The 21,605-nt window shown below is 44.2% G+C and overlaps 2 protein-coding genes across 3 annotated transcripts in view; one reads left to right on the top strand and one right to left on the bottom strand.

The window, feature by feature from the left end:
- SH2D6 (SH2 domain containing 6) overlaps positions 1-6,407 on the bottom strand; it is a 72,152-nt gene extending 65,745 nt beyond the window's left edge. Inside the window, exon 1 of the mRNA XM_077469562.1 lies at positions 6,277-6,407. The gene's annotated coding sequence lies outside the window, so the exon portion shown is untranslated. The remainder of the gene's footprint in view (positions 1-6,276) is intronic.
- A 6,946-nt stretch (positions 6,408-13,353) lies between these two features.
- Positions 13,354-21,605, top strand: part of POLM (DNA polymerase mu) — a 152,988-nt gene continuing 144,736 nt past the window's right edge. Inside the window, exon 1 of one of the 2 annotated variants that reach the window (XM_077469558.1) lies at positions 13,354-13,478. In XM_077469558.1, coding sequence (XP_077325684.1) covers positions 13,415-13,478 — 64 coding nt within the window. In that variant the 5' untranslated portion in view covers positions 13,354-13,414. The other variant, XM_077469559.1, reaches the window with a different exon arrangement.

Below are 21,605 nucleotides of genomic sequence, written 5' to 3'. Positions count from 1 at the left end.
ATAATGAGCTAGTATGCACCGCATACTAGCTCATTATGAAATACTTACCTTAGAACGAGGCCCCGACATCTGGCCTGATCCACGCCGAGGGAGCTGACATGCTCCCTCGGCGTTTCTTCCGGGTATCGCGGCTCCAGCGCTGTGAGTGGCCGGAGCCGCGATATCGTCACTCCCGCTGCCGGATTTTGACGGCGAGAAACCCCTTGTGCGCATGCGCCGCTGCAGTCAGCGGCGCATACCGAGGGGAATATCTCCTAAACCGTACAGGTTTAGGAGATATTTTTTTTACCTACAGGTAAGCCTTATTATAGGCTTTCCTGTAGGTAAAAGTTAAAAATGTGGGTATACAACCACTTTAAGGAGCACTTGCGGAAGCCTCCTGTACGTTTTCCTCCGAGCTTTGCAATCCCACCCATGCCTCCCTCACCTACCATGCCTCCTGGTACAGAGTTGGTCAGTGAAGATGAACCCATGCACCTGGGCTTCACGCGTCTCTCTGTGGATGAGAGAGCCTTTAGGAGGAGGGAGAGATTGTGCCTTTATGGTGGCCAGGCAGGTCACCTTTTGAAGTCTTGTCCTACCCGTCCAGGGAACACCCGAACCTTGAGGTCCTGTCATGGACAGACCTTAGGTGGCATTGTTTCGTCCCCAGTTATCCTGAAGGATAAGCCTCTGGTTTTTAGTCACCCTTTCTTGGGCTGAGTTGTCCATCGAGATACAGGCTCTAATCGACTCTGGGGCTGCAGGCCTGTTCATTGATGCTGCATTTGTTTCGCAGCACTAGATTCCGCTGCAGCTGCGTGACACTCCACTTGCCATTGAGGCTCTTGATGGGAGACCTTTACAGCCTGCCCATGTGACTCATGAGATGGTTCCATTGTCCATGGCTGTAGGGGCTCTTCACCATGAGATAATCCAATTCCAAGTTATTTCCTCACCCATATTTCCGCTGGTTATTGGTTATCCTTGGTTACAGAGGCACAACCCCTCTTTTGATTGGCTCCGTGCTGAGGTTCTATCCTGGTCACCACAATGCAGTGAGACATGCTTCCTGAAGGTATCCAAGGTCCTGTGCACCGCTTCACTCCCCTCCTTGCTGGAGGAGTACCGTGATTTTGGCGATGTCTTTGATAAAGGTCAAGCTGGTAGTTTGCCTCCACACCGGCCTTATGATTGCGCAATTGACCTTCAACCTGGTGCCATACCTCCTCGTGACCAGGTTTACCCTTTGTCAGTCTTGGAGGATAAGGCCATTGAGGAGTATGTTGCTGAAGCACTTTCTCGAGGTTTCATCCACAAGTCCTCGTCTCCCGCTGGTGCTGGTTTCTTCTTTGTGAAACAGAAGAGCGGTGAACTGAGACCTTGTATAGATTATAGGGGTCTCAATCTTATCACGATTAAGAATGCCTACCCGATTCCATTGATTACGGAGTTATTTGACTGCCTCAAGGGAGCAACGGTTTTCCCAAAGCTTGACCTGAGAGGGGCATACAATCCACTGGAAAGCAAGCCACTGGAAAGCAAGCGCCCCCCTCCTGAACCATACCAGGCCACATGCCCTCAACATCGGCTCTGCCCCCCCACCCCAAAGCACCTTGTCCCCATGTTGATTGGGACAAGGACCTCTTCCCCACAACCCTGGCTGGTGTTCGTGACCCCCCCCCCCCCCAGATCTCGTCCCCCCAATGTGAATGAGTGTGGGTTACCTCTACTAATTCACCCAAAAAAGTGTCAAAAGAAATAAAAACACACACCCGGTTTTTGACAATTCCAGTATTAATAATAATTTTTTTTTTTAAATACTTCAGATTATTGGAAGTTTGTTGTAAACAAAACGATCCCATTATATAAATTCACATACAAATCTAGAGGATGATGCCATAATAAATTCTCCAAGGTGTGGGATATCTGGAGTCCAGAGATACTGTTGTATCATCAGCAATGCCTCAATAATGTGCACTGCTTTGCTTCTCTCCTTGGGAACCTCTCCGAGATACCTGTGTTCCGAATCCATGCATAAGTAATCTCTGTATGTGCGCACACACATACGTGTATATTTATATCTCTGCTAACTTACTGGCAGTTTTTAAGTGCAGACCTCAGTAAGATCGGTGGATCGGTAAGTTCTTAATTTCTCAAACTTATCTCCCACGATGCTCATTCCATGTCTCTGACTGTTTGATTCTAATGCTGTGTTATGCTTTGTTATAGGTTATACTTACTGTTATACTTAAAAAAAAAAATACTTTTCAATAAATTCTCAACTACTTTATTATATACATATAGCTATTATTCTATACAGTTTCCCTTAAAGTCCCCTGTATACTCTGTTGGGGGAGCACTTCTCCTTTCTAGTTACTGCTTTGCTTCTGAGTACCTGTTCTCGCTTTGAACTGAACCCTGTGGGGAAACTTTTCTTCTCTACTTATTACTTAGCTCTCTGTTTTACAAGCCTGGGTATGCCCAGTAGGCTTTGTTTTGTTACCTCCAAAAAAAAAACAAAAAAAAAAAAAAACAACGCCCGCTGCACCCACTGCAAAAAAAAACAACGCCCGCTGCACCGCCGGACCTGGTAAAAGAAAAAAAAAGCTCCGCCTGCCGACTGCCTGCTCCGCCATATTAAAATTGAAGTTCTGATCTTTCTGCGAATACTAGGTTGTTGGTTGCTAGGGCTCTGGTGGCAGGGCCACATGGAATCATCAATTGCCAGTATGCTGGTGGTACAGTTGCATAGCATCCTTAGTTGGTAGGATGCAAGCAGCCAGGCCACACGGCATCATTAGTGGTTGTGGTGCAGGAGCCACCTGCATCATAACAATTGATGAGCTGAGCATACACAGGGCTGAACAAGCACTCAGAACAGCATGTCCGGTACAGACATTGGACCTCAGTGCGGCTTCCCACTGTGCTTTCATGTGTGCCGCCTGACACAACTGCCTTTAGTAGGCTTCATGGGCAACCCAGTCATGATAAATATAATTAATGCCTTTAAATCCAAGATATAGCCAAATGACGGCTACAGCGCGGATCTGCTTTGCCGGGAGGGCGTCAGTAGACATCCTTTATTGCAAGATGGCCACGCCCCCCTGAAGGGCGCGTGCAGCTCGTGCTGTGATCATCAATGAGACTCGGGTGATCACAGATCAGAGTAAGGGGTCGATCCCGACCCCTTACCACAAGATCGGCTGTCAGCCAATGAAAGCTGATCACGTGATGTAAACAGGAAATAAGTAATCACCGGCCTCTGTTGAAGGGACATCGGTGCCGAGTAGTGAGAGGCGCAGCAGCCTCACATGTGCCCACAAGTACCGCCTGCCAGTGCCACGAATCAGTGCCCACCAATCAGTGCCCACCAGTACATCAGTGCCACCTATCAATGCCCACGAGTGCCACCAATCAATGCCCAAACAAAAGAACTCGCTGCTCCAGGTGAAACTTGAAGCCTAATGATATCACAGGTGCCCTCCTCGGTTCGCCTCTGCATACGATAAACACTGAAGAAATGGCTGCACTCCAAGATCCATCAAAATTCTTATTTATTAAAGAACATCCCAAGTGTTACAGACAGTATGCGTCTACTATTCGTACTGTCTGTAACACTTGGGATGTTCTTTATTAAATAAGAATTTTGATGGATCTTGGAGTGCAGCCATTACTTCAGTGTTAATCAATGCCCACCAGTGGTTCCAATCAGTGCCACCTAGCAGTGATGCCCATCAGTGTCACCTACCAGTGCCGATCAGTGCCCTTCACTGCCACCCATCAGTGCCACCTATCAATGCCCTTCAGTGCCACCTATCAGTGCCACCTATTAGTGCCCATCAGTGCCGCCTTATCAGTGCCCATCAATGCAGCCTATCTGTGCCCATCATTGCAGCCTATCAGTGCCCATCAGTGTAGCCTCATCAGCGTACATCAATTAAGGAGAAAAATTACCTGTTTGCAAAATTTATTAACAAAATATAAAACGGTTTTGCATTTTTTCTTTTAAATCTGTCTTTTAAAAAAAAACAAAAAAAACAAAACACAGAGGTGATCAAATACCACCAAAAGAAAGCTCTATTTGTGGGAAAAAAAAGATAAAAATCATTTGGGTACAGTGTTGTATGACCGTGTAATTGTCATTCAAAAAGTCACAGCGCTTAAAGATGAAAATTGTTCTGGGCAGGAGGGGGGTTTAGGTGCTCAGTAAGCAAGTGGTTAATGAAAGACAGATGTTCTGAGTTGAGATCTACTAATGCAATACTTTCTTTTATTCCAAAGATCCTTTGGCAAGGATGACAGCAGGAAGAGCAAAGGGGAACCTCTGTCAGGTTTTTATTGGTATCTAGGTCCCTTTTGTCAGTGATAAGTGACAAAAGGGACCCAGATAGCAATAAAAACGATAGCAATATAAACGAAGAAGAATTTCCCCAATAGCGCTCAGCAATAAAAACCTGGCACAAATTGTCCCCATTCTACTGCTTTTACTTCTGTGTATCAACCTAGTCTGGCCTCTCTACTTTTGTTATATTACTATTTTGAGAACCCTCCCCCCACTATATGCTGGTTATGTGTTCCTATTCACACAGCTTATGTCAAGATAATTAAAAAATTGTATTTCTAACCTCTCTGGCCATTTTTGCTGCAGGTCTATACATAGGAATTATAGGCAGCTTGTGCTGTTCAGAATAACTTGCAATGTGCAATTAAGGGACAGATTGAGGGACAGTTAAGCTGGACATACATGAATTTAAATTTGTCTGGTTCAGCAGGGACTAGTAAACATGCATGGCACAAGCAAATCAGCATGGACCAGCCAAATGTATGGGCAGGCTGGTTGTACAGATGTCAATCTACTGATTTAGTTCTGTACATCAAGCATTTTGAAAAATTTCTGCCGCCGGCTATAGCCTGCAGTGCTGATCAGTGTATTCTGAGAGCAGGGAAATCTTAGGCAGGCCATACATTATGCAACTTTCTTTCCTTCAATTACAGGTTAAAGGAAAGAAAATTGCTTGATTCCCCCATCAACACAATCAGTGTTGATATTGGAATCCCTCCCACAGTCCGATTGTTTTCTGCTGCAGGGAGCCTTCCTCAGCAGCAGACTACAATGATTACTGCTGGCAGCTATAGCTCAGGAGAGAGAAAAAACTGACAGGCTGGTTGTATCGAATTTGATTCATGGGCAGACTTCAGTACAAACAGTCTGCCCATAGACGGATCCAAATTCGGCTGGTTCAACAGGAACCAATCTATGGCCAGCTTTAGACTGAGGATTCATTTTTCTTTAAGTTCAATAACATACGATGTACCACCCAAACCTTGAGATCCTATACCCTTTGGTAGGACAGACAGTGCGCACATCTATTTTTCAACGGACAACAAGATCTGCCAGCTTGGTACAAACAAGGCAAACATACCTCCCTAGCTTTTTTCTTCACATTACATAGAACGGGGAAGCTAAGTGAGAATTGGCAGCAATAAAAAAGCTTTTTCAATTTAATGTTGGTAAGACTGTATGATAGAGGTGCCAGCTGCTAGTAAACATTCATGGCACCAGCAAATCAGACAGACACAAAGTTTGGACAGTGTTGACTATTCATTGATAGTAATAAAAGATTTTCTGCTGTGGAGCTGTGTGATAGATCTACTGGTGCCAAGTATGTTTAGTAGCAGCTGCAGATAGCTCACACAGACCCTCCAGCACTCACTACAGTGGGGCCACCCTCACTGCAAGAGTTTTAAATGCTCGTTATATCTAGGGGTACCAGGATAAAGAATAAGAGGGCAGTGATGGAGCTGGCCAGAGGGGGGATAGGGTGAGCAATCCTGCCTATTCCTTTACGCCAAGTGGTTCTCAATTCCTGTCATCAGGACCCACTAACAGGCCAGGTTTTAAGTATTACCCACTGCTCTACTCCATGGACATAAGTAACATTTACCCTTTGAAGTATGAGGGGCCTGGCTGCAAGGGTAGATTTTATCTAATTCCTGCATTTGGGCTTTAAGATTTACAAAATAAAGTGATGCCTATTTAGGTTTTGAAGTAAAACCTGTACTTACAGATGTGCATTATGCAGGCTGCCATCTCTCACCCATCCTTCTGAAAATGCTAGTCATCTGGCTGTCACAGGCTGATGCTCTGGCTTTGATACTTTCCAAGTCACTGATTCAAAACTATTTTGCAGGAGTCCTGCCAAGCCTTATGATTCCCAAATTTATCAGCAATCCGCTGTGCTTGCTGTAAGAACACACAGAGCTAAAAGAAGACATAATAATACTGGGTCTCACCTTGGAGGAGATGGCGGCAGCCAGTGCAGAGGAGCCCTACTTCTCCCTATGTAGTCTGTGTATGGAAGGATATGGCTCCCTGTGCTCCGTACTCTATGACAGCCCTCTGTCTATTTACATGTCAGTAAGCGAGCCGAGTGTGATATGACCTGGCATTGTGTGTTCTCTTGTTTCTGCACAATGCGCATTGTTATCCCATTTGCATCTTCTAATTCTGACAAAGAGGAAGCAGCAGATATCAGCCATAAGCACCATTTGAATAATAAGACTGGCATGCCTTGCAGGGCACATGTACAATATTGTATACAGCCTCTCACATGTACACTATTGTATACAGCCTCCTACATGTACACTATATGTACACTATTGTATACAGCCTCTCACATGTACACTATTGTATACAGCCTCCTACATGTACACTATATGTACACTATTGTATACAGCCTCTCACATGTACACTATTGTATACAGCCTCCTACATGTACACTATTGTATATAGCCTCTCTCATGTACACTATTGTATACAGCCTCCTACATGTACACTATATGTACACTATTGTATATAGCCTCCCACATGTACACTATTGTATACAGCCTCCGACATATACACTATACGTACACTATTGTATACAGCCTCTCACATGTACACTATTGTACAGTGCCTTGGCACATTTTCCACATTTTGTCATGTTATAACCAAAAACGTAAATGTATTTTATTGGGATTTTATGTGATAGACGAACACAAAGTGACACATTATTTTGAAGTGGAAGGAATATGATAAATGGTTTTCCAAATTTTTTACAAATAAATATCTGAAAAGTGTGGCATGTATTTGTATTCAGCCCCCTTTACTCCAATACCCCTAACTAAAATATAGTAGAATTACAGGAGTAAAATTGCCTTCAGAAGTCACCTAATTAGTAAATATAGTCCACCTGTGTGTAATTTAATCTCAGTATACATACAGCAGTTCTGTGAAGCCCTTAGAGATTTGTTAGAGAACCTTAGTGAACAAACAGCATCATGAAGGCCAAGGAACACACCAGACAGGTCAGGGATAAAGTTGTGGAGAAGTTTAAAGCAGGGTTAGGTTAGAAAAAAAAATCCCAAGCTTTGTACATCTCATGGAGCACTGTTCAATCCATCATCCGAAAATGGTAAGATATATGGCACAACCTACCAAGACATGGCCATCCACCTAACCTGACAGGCCGGGCAAGGAGAGCATTAAAGCAGCCAAGAGGCCCATGGCAACTCTGGAGGAGCTGCAGAGATCACAGTTCAGATGGGAGAATCTGTCTACCGGACAACTATCATGCTGCATACACTCGAGCGGAATGTCTGATGGAAAAAGTCAGACGGAAGCTTTTCATCATATACAGTGCCTTGCGAAAGTATTCGGCCCCCTTGAACTTTTCAACCTTTTGCCACATTTCAGGCTTCAAACATAAAGATATAAAAATTTTATTTTTTGTGAAGAATCACCAACAAGTGGGACACAATTGTGAAGTGGAACGAAATCTATTGGATTTTTGAAACTTTTTTAACTAATAAAAAAATGAAAGGTGGGGCGTGCAAAATTATTCGGCCCCCTTGCGTTAATACTTTGTAGAGCCACCTTTTGCTGCGATTACAGCTGCAAGTCGCTTGGGGTATGTCTCTATCAGTTTTGCACATCGAGAGACTGAAATTCTTGCCCATTCTTCCTTGCAAAACAGCTCGAGCTCAGTGAGGTTGGATGGAGAGCATTTGTGAACAGCAGTTTTCAGCTCTTTCCACAGATTCTCGATTGGATTCAGGTCTGGACTTTGACTTGGCCATTCTAACACCTGGATACGTTTATTTGTGAACCATTCCTTTGTAGATTTTGCTGTATGTTTGGGATCATTGTCTTGTTGGAAGATAAATCTCCATCTCAGTTTCAGGTCTTTTGCAGACTCCAACAGGTTTTCATCCAGAATGGTCCTGTATTTGGCTGCATCCATCTTCCCCTCAATTTTAACCATCTTCCCTGTCCCTGCTGAAGAAAAGCAGGCCCAAACCATGATGCTGCCACCACCATGTTTGACAGTGGGGATGGTGTGTTGAGGGTGATGAGCTGTGTTGCTTTTACGCCAAACATATCATTTTGCATTGTGGGCAAAAAGTTTGATTTTGGTTTCATCTGACCAGAGCACCTTCTTCCACATGTTTGGTGTGTCTCCCAGGTGGCTTGTGGCAAACTTTAGACGAGACTTTTTATGGATATCTTTGAGAAATGGCTTTCTTCTTGCCACTCTTCCATAAAGGCCAGATTTGTGCAGTGTACGACTGATTGTTGTCCTATGGACAGACTCTCCCACTTCAGCTGTAGTTCTCTGCAGTTCATCCAGAGTGATCATGGGCCTCTTGGCTGCATCTCTGATCAGTCTTCTCCTTGTCTGAGTTGAAAGTTTAGAGGGACGGCCAGGTCTTGGTAGATTTGCAGGGGTCTGATACTCCTTCCATTTCAAAATGATCACTTGCACAGTGCTCCTTGGGATGTTTAAAGCTTGGGAAATCTTTTTGTATCCAAATCCGGCTTTAAACTTCTCCACAACAGTATTACGGACCTGCCTGGTGTGTTCCTTGGTCTTCATGATGCTCTCTGCGCTTTCAACAGAACCCTGAGACTATCACAGAGCAGGTGCATTTATACAAAGACTTGATTACACACAGGTGGATTCTATTTATCACCATCAGTCATTTAGGACAACATTGGATCATTCAGAGATCCTCGCTGAACTTCTGGAGTGAGTTTGCTCCACTGAAAGTAAAGGGGCCGAATAATTTTGCACGCACCACTTTTCAGTTTTTTATTTGCTAAAAAAGTTTTAAATATCCAATAGATTTCGTTCCACTTCACAATTGTGTCCCACTTGTTGGTGATTCTTCACAAAAATGTAAAATTTTATATCTTTATGTTTGAAGCCTGAAATGTGGCAAAAGGTTGAAAAGTTCAAGGGGGCCGAATACTTTCGCAAGGCACTGTATTCCGATCGTGTGTATGCCTCATCTGACTTTTTTTTTTTTACGAAAATTCTGAAGGACCTAGAAATAGAACATGTTTTAAATATTTCCGACGGAACCAATTCCTATCGGGAAAACCGCTCATCTGTATGCTGTTCCAACGAACCAAAAACGACGCATGCTCTGAAGCAAGTACAAGACGGAGGCTATTGGCTACTGGCTATTGAACTTCCTTTTTCTAGTCTAGTGGGGTCATTCTGATTCATTTTGGCACATTGCTACTGCATAGATACAGATAATGTAAGTACTCTTGAGAGTGGTTTTGGGGGGGTTCATCCTAGCCAATATTACTTCTAATTACTTTATTTTAAACTCTGCTTTCCGTGACAGGGTCAGACCTTACAGATATTCTTATTATTATACTACAGCATTCAGTTTTCCACGTGCATGCTCCTGAAGAGTGGATGAATCCACGAAATGCATAGAGCTACTATATGCCATGTTTTATGCCAACTATATGTTTTACTTACTTAATGATCACTTGTAATGTGATTTGTATTTTTAGTGGTCAATTGTTATTGCTGTATGTCTATCCATGTATGGAATATATTGGTCTTCTTGGTGTACTCATGACTATCCTCATGCAACTTACCATTGATTTTCCAATAAATTTAAATGTTTTACACCTGCCTGCTTCATTTAAAGTCCCAACCTCCAGTCATCCTGATTGCTTTTTCTAGTCCCGTTGTACATGTTGTACGTCACCGCGTTCTCAACAATCGGACTTTGTTGTGATCATGAGTACGCAAGACAGTTTCAGTGGAGCTCCGTCGGAAAAACCTTCGGAGTTTATTCAGACGGGAAAGCCGGTCGTGTGTACGTGGCATCAGTTGTGCACTCCACAAATCTGGCCTTTATGGAAGAGTGGCAAGAAGAAAGCCATTGTTGAAAGAAAGCCATAAGAAGTCCCGTTCACAGTTTGCAAGAAGCCATGTGGGGGACACAGCAAACATATGGAAGAAGGTACTCTGGTCAGGTGAGACCAAAATGTAACTATGTGTGGCCGAAAACTAACAATGAACATCACCCTGAACACACCATCCCCACTGTGAAACATGGTGGTGGCAGCATCATGTTGTGGGGATGCTTTTCTTCAGCAGGGACAGGGAAGCTGGTCAGAGCTGATGGGACGATGGATGGAGCCAAACTCAGGGCAATCTTAGAAGAAAACCTGTTAGAGTCTGCAAAAGACTTGAGACTGGGGCGGAGGTTCACCTTCCAGCAGGACAACGACCCTAAACAAACAGCCAGAGCTACAATGGAATGGTTTAGATCAAAGCATATTCATGTGTTAGAATGGCCCAGTCAAAGTTCAGACCTAAATCCAATTGAGAATCTGTGGCAAGACTTGAAAATTGCTGTTCTTTCCATCCAATCTGACAGAGCGTGAGCTATTTTGCAAAGAAGAATGGGAAAAAATGTGCAAAGCTGGTAGTGACATCCCAAAAAGACTTGCAGCTGTAATTGCAGAGAAAGGCAGTTCTACAAAGTATTGACTCAGAGGGGGCTGAATACAAATGCACGCCAAACTTTTCACATATTTATTTGTAAAAAAATGAAAACCATTTATAATTTTCCTTCCACATCACAATTATGTCCCACTTGGCCTCTTTCACACTGGGGCGGTGGGTGCATCTGCGGTAAAGCGCCACTATTTTTAGCGGTGCTTTACCGTCAATTTCGCAGCACTATTCGGCCGCTAGGGGGAGCTTTTACCCCACAAGTCGCGCTGCCCATTGATTTCTATTGGCAGGAGCGGTATACACACCACTCCTTCACTACTTCAAAGATTCTTCAAGCAGGAATTTTTTTAGCGTCCTGCCAGCGCACCGCTCCAGTGTAAAAGCCCTCGGGGCTGTCACATTGGAGACACAGGAGCGGCTCTTTAACCACTTAACGACCAGCGCTCGCCGATGTACGTCCATCTCTTCAGGCGCCGGTCCATCTCTTCAGGCGCCGCTACCGGCGGTGGGAGAGGTGCCACCTCCCCTCCCGCCGCCCTCCCGCACCTTCCGCCGCTTACCGGAGCTGTCGGTAGCGGCGGAGGCGATCGGGTCCTTTCGCTAGCTGGGTATGGAGACGAGTGAGGCTAAGATGGCCCCCACTCGTCTCTATACCATAGGAGGGCGGAAGCGACGTCAAAACTTCACTTCCGCCCATACCTCTTAAAGGTATATTTTTTTTAAATGTCATTTTTTCTTTTTTTTTTTTTTGCATTTTAGTCCAAATATGAGATCTGAGGACTTTTTGACCCCAGATCTCATATTTAAGAGGACATGTCATGCTTTTTTCTATTACAAGGGATGTTTACATTCCTTGTAATAGGAATAAAAGTGATCCATTTATTTATTTATTTTTAAAACAGTGTAAAAATAAACAAAATCAATTAAAATAAATAAGAAAAAAAAAGGTTTTTAAAAACACCCGTCACGACGAGCTTGCGCACAGAAGCGAGCGCATACGGGAGTAGCGCCCACATATGAAAACGGTGGTCAAACCACACATGTGAGGTATCGCCCGCGATTGGTAGAGCGAGAGCAATAATTCTAGCCCTAGACCTCCTCTGTAATGCAAAAAATGCAACCTGTAGAATTTTTTTAATGTTGCTTATGGAGATTTTTGAGGCTAAAAGTTTGACGCCATTCCACGAGAGGGCGCAATTTTGAAGCGTGACATGTTGGGTATCAATTTACTTGGCGTAACATTATCTTTCACAATTTAAAAAAAAATTGGGCTAATTTTACTGTTGTCTTATTTTTTTATTCAAAAAAGTGAATTTTTTCCAAAAAAAGTGCGCTTGTAAGACCGCTACGCAAATACGGTGTGAAAAAAAGTATTTCAATGACCGCCATTTTATTCTCTAGGGTGTTAGAAAAAAAACATTATAAAATGTTTGGAGGTTCTAAGTAATTTTCTAGCAAAAAAAACTGTTTTAAACATGTAAACACCAAATCTGAAAAAGAGGCCTGGTCCTTAAGTGGTTAAGGGCGCTTTGCAGGCACTATTTCTAGCGCTGTAGCGCCTGCAAAGCACCCCAGTGTGAAAGGGCTCTTTGTGTTGGTCTATCACATAAAATCCCAATAAAATACATTTACGTTTTTGGTTGTAACATGACATTTCAAGGGGTATGAATACTTTTTCAAGGCAATGTATACAGACCCTCACCTATACAGTATTGTATACAGACTTTCACATATACAGTATTGTATACAGACCCTCACATATACAGTATTGTATACAGACCCTCGCATATACAGTATTGTATACAGACCCTCACATATACAGTATTGTATACAGATTCTCACATATACAGTATTGTATAGACTCTCACATATACAGTATTGCATACAGACCCTCACATATACAGTATTGTATACAGATTCTCACATATACAATATTGTATAGACTCTCACATATACAGTATTGTATACAGACCCTTACATATACAGTATTGTATACAGATTCTCACATATACAATATTGTATAGACTCTCACATATACAGTATTGTATACAGACCCTCACATATACAGTATTGTATACAGACTCTCACATATACAGTATTGTATAGACTCTCACATATACAGTATTGTATACAGATTCTCACATATACAATATTGTATAGACTCTCACATATACAGTATTGTATACAGACCCTCACATATACAGTATTGTATACAGACTCTCACATATACAGTATTGTATACAGCCTCTCGCATATACAGTATTGTATAGACTCTCACATATACAGTATTGTATACAGACTCTCACATCTACAGTATTGTATACAGCCTCTCACATATACAGTACTGTATACAGCCTCTGTATACAGATATACAGACTCTCACTTACACATATACACTATTGTACAAAGAAAGATGTACAGTATTATATAGGCTCGTGTACAGCATTGTATATATCGCACAGCGCACCCTGCTGGCCCCAAAGAGAACTGTACTGGTCTGCTCGCACATCGCCGGCTTTGCGGGCGGGGCTAACAGTGTTGGTTTACCGGTATCAGCAGGTCTCCTGGACCAAAGCTTATTAGCATAAGGGGCGGGGGCCGTACTTGACGCGACCTCTTTCTGTATGCGGGCTATTAGCATAGTGGGCGTGACGGTGGAACCGGAAGTCTCTTTGGCTGCACAGTGGGGTGAGAGAGCAGAGTGTGTGCGGATGTAGTGAGTGTCCATAGGGTAGAGTGGGGGGTATCATTGTATGAGGACATGGGTCTGAGGGGGGGATTTAGAGTGTTAAGTGTTATTGGTGTGAATGTATGACAAGGGTTGGCCTGGGTATGTAATGTTATGGAGGGAGGCCTGAGGGTGCCATGCAGTGTGTGGAGAGCTGGGGGTGAGGTAGCTCTAGGCTCTGTGCTAGGTGGAGGACCTGGCTCTGAGATTATTCTGTAGAGCAGAGATGTGAAGCTAAGGCAGCCAATCAGGCAGTAGGGATGAGCTCATAACGACACAGGTCACTTCTTGGTAGTCCAGGAAAGTCCTCTCCATGCACCTCTGAGCAGCAAGAAGCAGGTCCTGTGTGATTTTCAGAGGACATGGATGGTGTGTTGGGTGCACCATACTGACGGGTTACAGCACACTGTAGATGTGTGATGGGGCACCAGAATGGCATTGCAGTGTCACCATACATTGTAATAAAGCATCCTATAAGTTGGTTATGACTAAGGATGAGCTCCGGCGTGTTCGCACGTTCCACGTGCAGAGCCCGCTAAGACGTTGGCTCGGCGCTGCGCTAATCACAGGCAGTGAGACATTTTCACATTATGATGTCACTGGGCTGGAGTAGCCTGCTCGTTTGTAGGTCTAGTTCACCTTTAGGACCACACCCATATTTCCAGTCTAACATCCAACATGGCTGCATTCCCCAAGCAAGTGGGGGAGGAGTTTTCTAGTGAGAAGTCAGTTCTCCCACACATGCTAACCATTAGGGATTAGCTCAGGTGTGTTCGCATGGAACACGTGCAGAGCCCGCCAGGAAGTTGGCGCAGAGCTGCACTAATCACAGGCAGTGAGACATTGCCCGATCTCTGCAGCCGCACCTCGGGGCAATGTCTCACTGCCTGTGATTAGCGCAGCGCTGCGCCGACTTCCTGGCGGGCTCTGCACGTGTTCCATGCGAACACGCCTGAGCTCATCCCTACTAACCATGTGGCTGGAGGGATCGCCATTGTCTATTCAGACAGCCACAGTGCGGCCGAATGGGGATTCCATCTGATAGGGGACAGTCACTTTTCAGTAGATCATTTGCCACCTAGCACAGTGGATTTTAAAATCCACTTTTGTTGAGCTAGGTGGAGTTTGCAGGTCCATCTGCTGCTTGAATTTTGTCACATTCAATGGGAATCGGCCAGCGGTCAAGCCGTCTATGGCCAGCTTTACAAGTGATAAGATCACTTTGCAGGGGCAAACACGAAAGTGAAATACTCCTCTACTGCCATGGGTTGCTCCTTCACTGGCTGAATGAACAAGACACTGGGGTTTATTTACTAAAGGCAAATCTACTTTGCATTACAAGTGTACTTGGAACTGCAGTCGCTTTGCAGAGCCCGTCTGGAAGTCGTCGTAGCTCTGCGCTATTCACAGGCAGTGAGACATTGCCCAATATCTGCAGCCGTGCATCGGGGCAATGTCTCGATGCCTGTGATTAGCACAGCACTGCACCGACTTCCCGATGGGCTCTGCACGTGGCGTATGCGAACACGCCGGAGCTCATCCTTACTGGTGACTGACATTCTGCAGCGTTTTCCTGAGCTGCCTCTCCTATCTAGCCATCAAGGGAGCAACATGTGAAAATAGGTGAATGTTTTTTCTGCGATCCTGTGGCTGCTAAGTTCTTGTCAGTGATAGGAGTCTACCTTGAGCCACCAGGTACTACATGCAGGCAGTGCATGTAAGGGTAGAGGGACAGAGTAGTTGCATGGACACAGCCACTTGTCTAAAAGGTGAGCACCCCCTAACATAGACAGTGTGCGTTTGGGGTCACTTTTCCACTCACCTGTCAAACTGGGAGACATGGCCTTGTGAGATGAGTGATCCATAGGAAGTCTAGTGATAACTCCCCAGCGCCAGGATAACCAACAGATCATTAACCTTTTCCTATGGAGTCACGCTCTTGCTAGTGAGTGACATTCTGCAGCCTTCCATGCCAGCAAGAGAATCCTGTTAAGGGAAGTGGTTCTGTCACCTAGACCTAGATGATTCTGCTGCAGAACTGGCCATCTATCAGGTCTCTAAGCCCTGTTTAAGATCGAGACTTCAAAGCCACGTATTGCGTGCAATTTAATTGCTGACATTCTGCGTGACTTCATGTAACAGAGGTCAATGCAAGTCGCACAGAAATAGTGCAACATTTTCAATGTAACTGAGCTGCACCGATTTGAAGGGTTACATTGCTGCAAATGGGGGTGCGACTTGTTATGCGACTTTGAACTGACAATTTGCACTGGTGTGAGCCAGGGCTTAGACTAAATACACACAGGGTGTTTAGCTCAGGTACGGCAAATTCCAGCATTTTCATGTCGCCAGGAGGCTCAGGTGCAGCTTTCAGCACTGCTGCCAACAGCCTGTCAAAATCTGACAGCCTGAAATATGCTGCGGATGGACACTTTACCGTATGGTAATTGTCCTTAGGGCTGTATGCGCTCCTGCTCACTTAAAGTGGACATTCACCTGAAGAAAACACTTATAACACGCATTCTCAAATTTAAGCCATGGATTGCCATGTTATATGTATACTAGCCAGACATATATTTTGGCAGATAAAATTATTTATGTACAATATTTTAAATGTAGCTGTATAGCTGGAATTGGACAAATTAACCTGTGTCCAGACTATGCATACTAAAGTATTTACAAATTCCGAGCAAGCGATAAATGCACTTTTAGAACAAGACCTCCAATCACCTTAGTAACTATGGGCATTGTAGAGAAGTGAATCTTAAAAGTTCATGACGGAAGCACTGACATTATTTATTTTTTCCCCCAATTACAATCTATTACAGGGGTCCCCAAACAATTGCCTCTAGGCCTCATGCGGCTTATTAGCTGATGTGTACGTTCTTCACTTACCCTATCTGAGTACTCCAGCTCAGATTCCCCCCCACTGCGCTATGCTATTGCTTGCTAGGACTGCCGGCATCTTAGCAAGCAATGACGTGCTTAGCCCAGCATTCACAGGATGATGGGGTTTTCTTCATTGCCTGACTCCTGCCCTGCTGCTGCACAGCTACAGTCATGATGTAATAAAGGAAACTCTGCTGGGGACACTTTGACAGGGACTCTGATGTAAGGTGGGGGGACACTGATGTAAGGTGGGGACTATGATGGAGACACTGATGTAAAGGGGAGACTGATGATAGATGGGGACTATGATGGAGACACTGATGTAAGGTAGGACTCTGATGGGGACACTGATTTGATGTAAGGGACTTCGCTTTTCTAAAGTTATTTATTTCCTTCATTATTAAAACTTTTTGTTGGCCCGTGCATTTGTGATACATATACGTGGTCCTTGTACTGAAAGGTTTGAAGACCTCTTCTATTACAACAGACTCTTGGCCACATGCCCGCCCTCTAATATAAACACACAGCAGATGTGTATAAGCGTTTAGAAACTGACTTTAGAGTCTTAGTTGTGATCTTTGAGAATTAATTTCATGCTACTAGAAAGGTCAGGGATGGCTTTAAAGTTCTTCTACTGCTTGCTAAGAATATGTAAAAATATTATCCATCATCGGGGCACAAGTTCATTTTAACCTTTTTTGGGGTGAGGTTTACAGGCACCTAGCTCTCACTTCCTTCCCTGGCGCCAGGAGGAAGTTCACCTCTTTCCCTCCCTGCAGTCTTCTGGAACACGTCACAGGTCCCAGAAGAGTGCTCGGCCATTCACAGCGCACGGCTTGCGCCCGGCAGTGAAGCCACAGCCAGGCGCCCACCGTTAGAATGCCAGTACAGCTGCAGAGAGGAGGGGGAGAGGAACGAGGCTTTGTGCACCGACATCGCTGGACCGTGGGGCAGGTGAGAGTCTGATTATTTAAAGCCAGCAGCTACGCTTTTTGTAGCTGCGGAATTTTAAATGGGTGGAACCCAGCTTTAAGAGACACAGAGCTCAGCCCTGCCCCCTGCTACTTCCTTACTGGTTGTGATTGACAGCAGTGGGAACCAATGGCTTCCACTACTGTGTCTTAGCCAATGAGGATGGAGATACCCAGGAGAGGTGCTGCTCTTGTTCACAATGCTGGATCGAGATGGGGCTCGGGTGGGGAATGCTGCACGTTTAAGTTTTTTTTTTAGCCTTAACCCTTTACAATGAGTTTAATTTCAACTGAAATCTTCTAACTCTTGTGATGCCTGTCATTTTATGCCAGTCAAGGACAAGATTATCATTAGACCAAGGTGTGCTGGTGAAGATCCTCATGTTAAAATCTTCTAGCTTTTGTTTGCCTTATCTGTTATCTGATGGTGTACATATTTTCATTTAGAATTAAAGAGGTAATGAAATCTGGTGGCTGTACCCAAGAGGGCAAAGGATTAGTCCACTGGTTTTGCCTATGGCCTCTCTGCCACTGGTCTTTTCACCATCACTGACTTGCCATGTCTTGTTGTGCGCTGTCTTTGTATGGAGATGGCCATGTTGGTAGAGGCAGGGCTTTGCTTACTCAGGTCAAACACTCCAGCAAGCTGAACTGTAAGCAGCACAGTTATGACATCATCAAATCTTCTAAAACTAACAGTCTAGGGCAGCAGTTATTTTTTTTGTTCTTCTTGTAAGGTGACTTGGGTGCATGTCTCCTTTCAGTTCCACTTTAAATATTTCTGAAGCGCCATTGTTTTGTTGTACGCAGGACTAAATAAGCAGATTTGTTCCCCACTTGTACACACCCTATTTACCATATATGAAGTGAAAAGATTTTTCCCTTTGTAAGTTATTACTCTCGTTCTTCAAAGGTTACATGAACAACTCTTGACACTTCAGAAAGCTTATTATTGCTCATTCATTACCCAAACACTATGGCTTGTTGCTTGAATCATCTTTGCAGTGGCGTGTAAATTTGCATATTGTGTGGGAACTTATTTTGATAGACATCCTGGTAGGTGTGCAGAGAATATGCTGAATTCACTGGTGTATGAGACAGGCTTTATTTCTGGCTCTTTCTCAGGGCTGGCCATTTCTTAGCATGGTGATAAATGTCTAGCAAGGATGCCAATTACTGCACCCTCTGTAAGCACACACAAGCTGGACCAGTGCTATGGTATGAGCTACTCTATTGCTGAGCCATGTTGGTGTATCGCTGTGCTTTTCCCAAGAACATAGATGTGTTTGGGTGCTCACTGTGTGCAGTGAGGTATTTGTTCCCTTTATTTTGGCCAAAAGGGGGGGGGGGGAGATTGCAGATCAATCTTGTCAGTAAAAAATAAAAAGTATCTGGATGTGATAAGTGGTCCTAATGCTTTTTTGAGTGGAGCTTAACTTAAAGCGGTTGTATACCCGCTAATGTTTTTTTTTGCCACCTGCAAAGGAAAAGGCATAATGAGCTAGTATGCACCACATACTAGCTCATTATGAAATACCTTTGAACGAGGCCCCAACATCTGGCCCGATCCACGCCGAGGGAGCTGACATGCTCCCTCAGCGTTTCTTCCGGGTATCGCGACTCTGGCGCTGTGAGTGGCCGGAGCCGCGATATCGTCACTCCCGTGCATGCGCGTAGGAGATTTCATCCCGGAAGGGTCAGGCGACTGCCGGGCTTTCAGACGAGAATCCCCTTGTGCGCATGCGCCGCTGCAGTCAGCGGCGCATACCGAGGGGAATATCTCCTAAACCGTACAGGTTTAGGAGATATTTTTTTTACCTATAGGTAAGCCTTATAGGCTTTCCTGTAGGTAAAAGTAAAAAAATTGACTATACAACCACTTTAAAAAAAATAAAAATAAATAAATAGAAAATCTGTGCTATACGGGGACATTAGAAGTGTTAATTGTGCACAAGCCTGCATCATGGAAAATATACTTTTTTTTTTTTTAATATAAATCTTGCATTGAATTTTCTGCTATGAGAGGGTGCTTAGTCTCTTCTTCACATACAGGTACAGTACTGTATAGCTGCAGTGTGAAATGTAAGGCACTGCTGCCTCTGACTGCTAGTTCCAAGAGATTTGGAGTGGGATTTGGTGATGTCACTACTGTGCTGCTCACTGGAGGCTCTGACGTGGGGGAGCAAAGCCCTGCCTCCACCAAGATGGCCACCCCTATACAGAGACACTGTGAAAAGCAAGACATGGTAAGTCAGTAATGGAGTAAAATAATCAGCAGGGAGAGCACAGGCAGCACTAGTGACTAGTCCTTTGCCCTCTACCTACCTTCTTTGGGCTCAACTTCCAGAGTTTAATTTCTCTTTAAGTGGAAATTTAGCAGCCCTAAGATAAATTTTACTCTGCATTGTTGTCCTTCAGCTCGGTTCACATTGGTGCGATGCGAAAACCCTGCAAATCCACTGTTCCTGCATCACACCTGACTTGCACGCAGTTAACACTGCCATGTGCAAACTGCTAGGTGTGTCAATAGAAAGTTAATGACACCCCCAAATCAGTTTGCATATCGCAGTGCGAACTGTCAATTCAGACAGGGATCACATCGCATGGGTGTGTGAACACCCATGCCAACTGATTCTGGTGCGCACCAAAAAAGGGTACTGTGTGAGTTTGGTACGAATGTGATGTGAGTTCAGTTCGTACCGCACAGACATCGCATTGGATGTGCACTGCAGTGTGGTGCGAATAACATCCGATTGTCAGACAGCGCACCGGTGGGAACTGAGCCTTAGAGCAAGTGTGGCTATAATAGGGTAAACTGAGTTGTCTGTGTGTACCTTAATTATAAGATCTGATGACGCACCTCCTGGTGGACACCCTTTGCCTGTTTCTCAATGATGTGGATACATTCATAGTTTGCAAGTAACAACCACCACACATTTACTGGCATAGCTGCTTCAGGAGTACTTCTGGTGACCAGGCAGTCAGATTATACAAAGTAACGCCAGTGTGTGTATATGTACAGTGCCTTGAAAAAGTATTCATACCCCTTAAAATTTTGTCATGTTACAACCAAAAACATAAATGTGTTTTATTAGGATTTTATGTGATAGACCAACACAAAGTGGCACATAATTGTGAAGTAGCAGTAAAATGATAAATGGGTTTTCCAAATTTTTTACAAATATCTGAAAAGTGTGGCGTGCATTTGTATTCAGCCCCCTTTACTCAGATACCCCCTAGCTAAAATCAAAAAATGTGGAACCAATTGTCTTTAGAAGTCACCTAATTAGTAAATAGAGTCCACCTGTGTAATTTAATCTCAGTATAAATACGGCTGTTCTGTGAAGCCCTCAGAGGTTTAAGAGGACCTTAGTGAACAAACCACATCATGAAGGCCAAGGAACACACCAGACAGGTCAGGGATAGAGTTGTGGAAAAGTTTAAAGCAGGGTTAGGTTATAATAATAAAATAATAACTTAAGCTTTGTACATCTCATGGAGCATTGTTCAATCCATCATCCAAAAATGGAAAGAATATGGCACAACTGCAAACCTACCAAGACATGGCCGTCCACCTAAACTGACAGGCGGGGAAAGGAGAGCATTAATCAGAGAAGCAACCAAGAGGCCCATGGTAACTCTGGAGGAGCTGCAGAGATCCACAGCTCAGGTGGGAGAATCTTTCCACAGGACAACTTTTAGTCGCGCACTCCACAAATCTGGTCTTTATGGAAGAGTGGGAAGAAGAAAGCCATTGTTGAAAGGAAGCCATAAGAAGTACCGTTTGGGGGACATGGCAAACATGTGGAAGAAGGTGCTCTCGTCAGATGAGACCAAAATTTAATTCTTTGGCCTAAAAGAAAAATGCTATGTTTGGCAGAAAACGGCCACTGCACGTCACCCTAAACGCACCATCCCCACCGTGAAACATGGTGGTGGCAGCATCATGTTGTGGGGATTCTTTTCTTCAGCAGGGACAGGGAAGCTGATCACAGTTGATGGGAAGATGGATGGAGCCAAATTCAGGACAATCTTAGAAGAAAACCTGTTGGTCTGCAAAAGACTTGAGACTGGGGTGGAGGTTCACCTTCCAGCAGGACAGAGACCCTAAACATACAGCCAGAGCTACAATGGAATGGTTTAGATCAAAGCATATTCATTTGTTAGAATGGCCCAAAGTCCAGACCTAAACCCAATTGAGAACATGTGGCAAGACTTGAAAATTGC

The sequence above is a fragment of the Lithobates pipiens genome, unplaced genomic scaffold (genome assembly GCF_037356315.1).
Source record: "Lithobates pipiens isolate NorthernLeopardFrog02 unplaced genomic scaffold, aLitPip1_a1.2 Scaffold_8, whole genome shotgun sequence".
In the NCBI taxonomy this organism is placed as follows: domain Eukaryota; kingdom Metazoa; phylum Chordata; class Amphibia; order Anura; family Ranidae; genus Lithobates; species Lithobates pipiens.
Note: the sequence above shows the minus strand (reverse complement) of the source record. Positions and strands in the feature narration are given on the sequence as shown.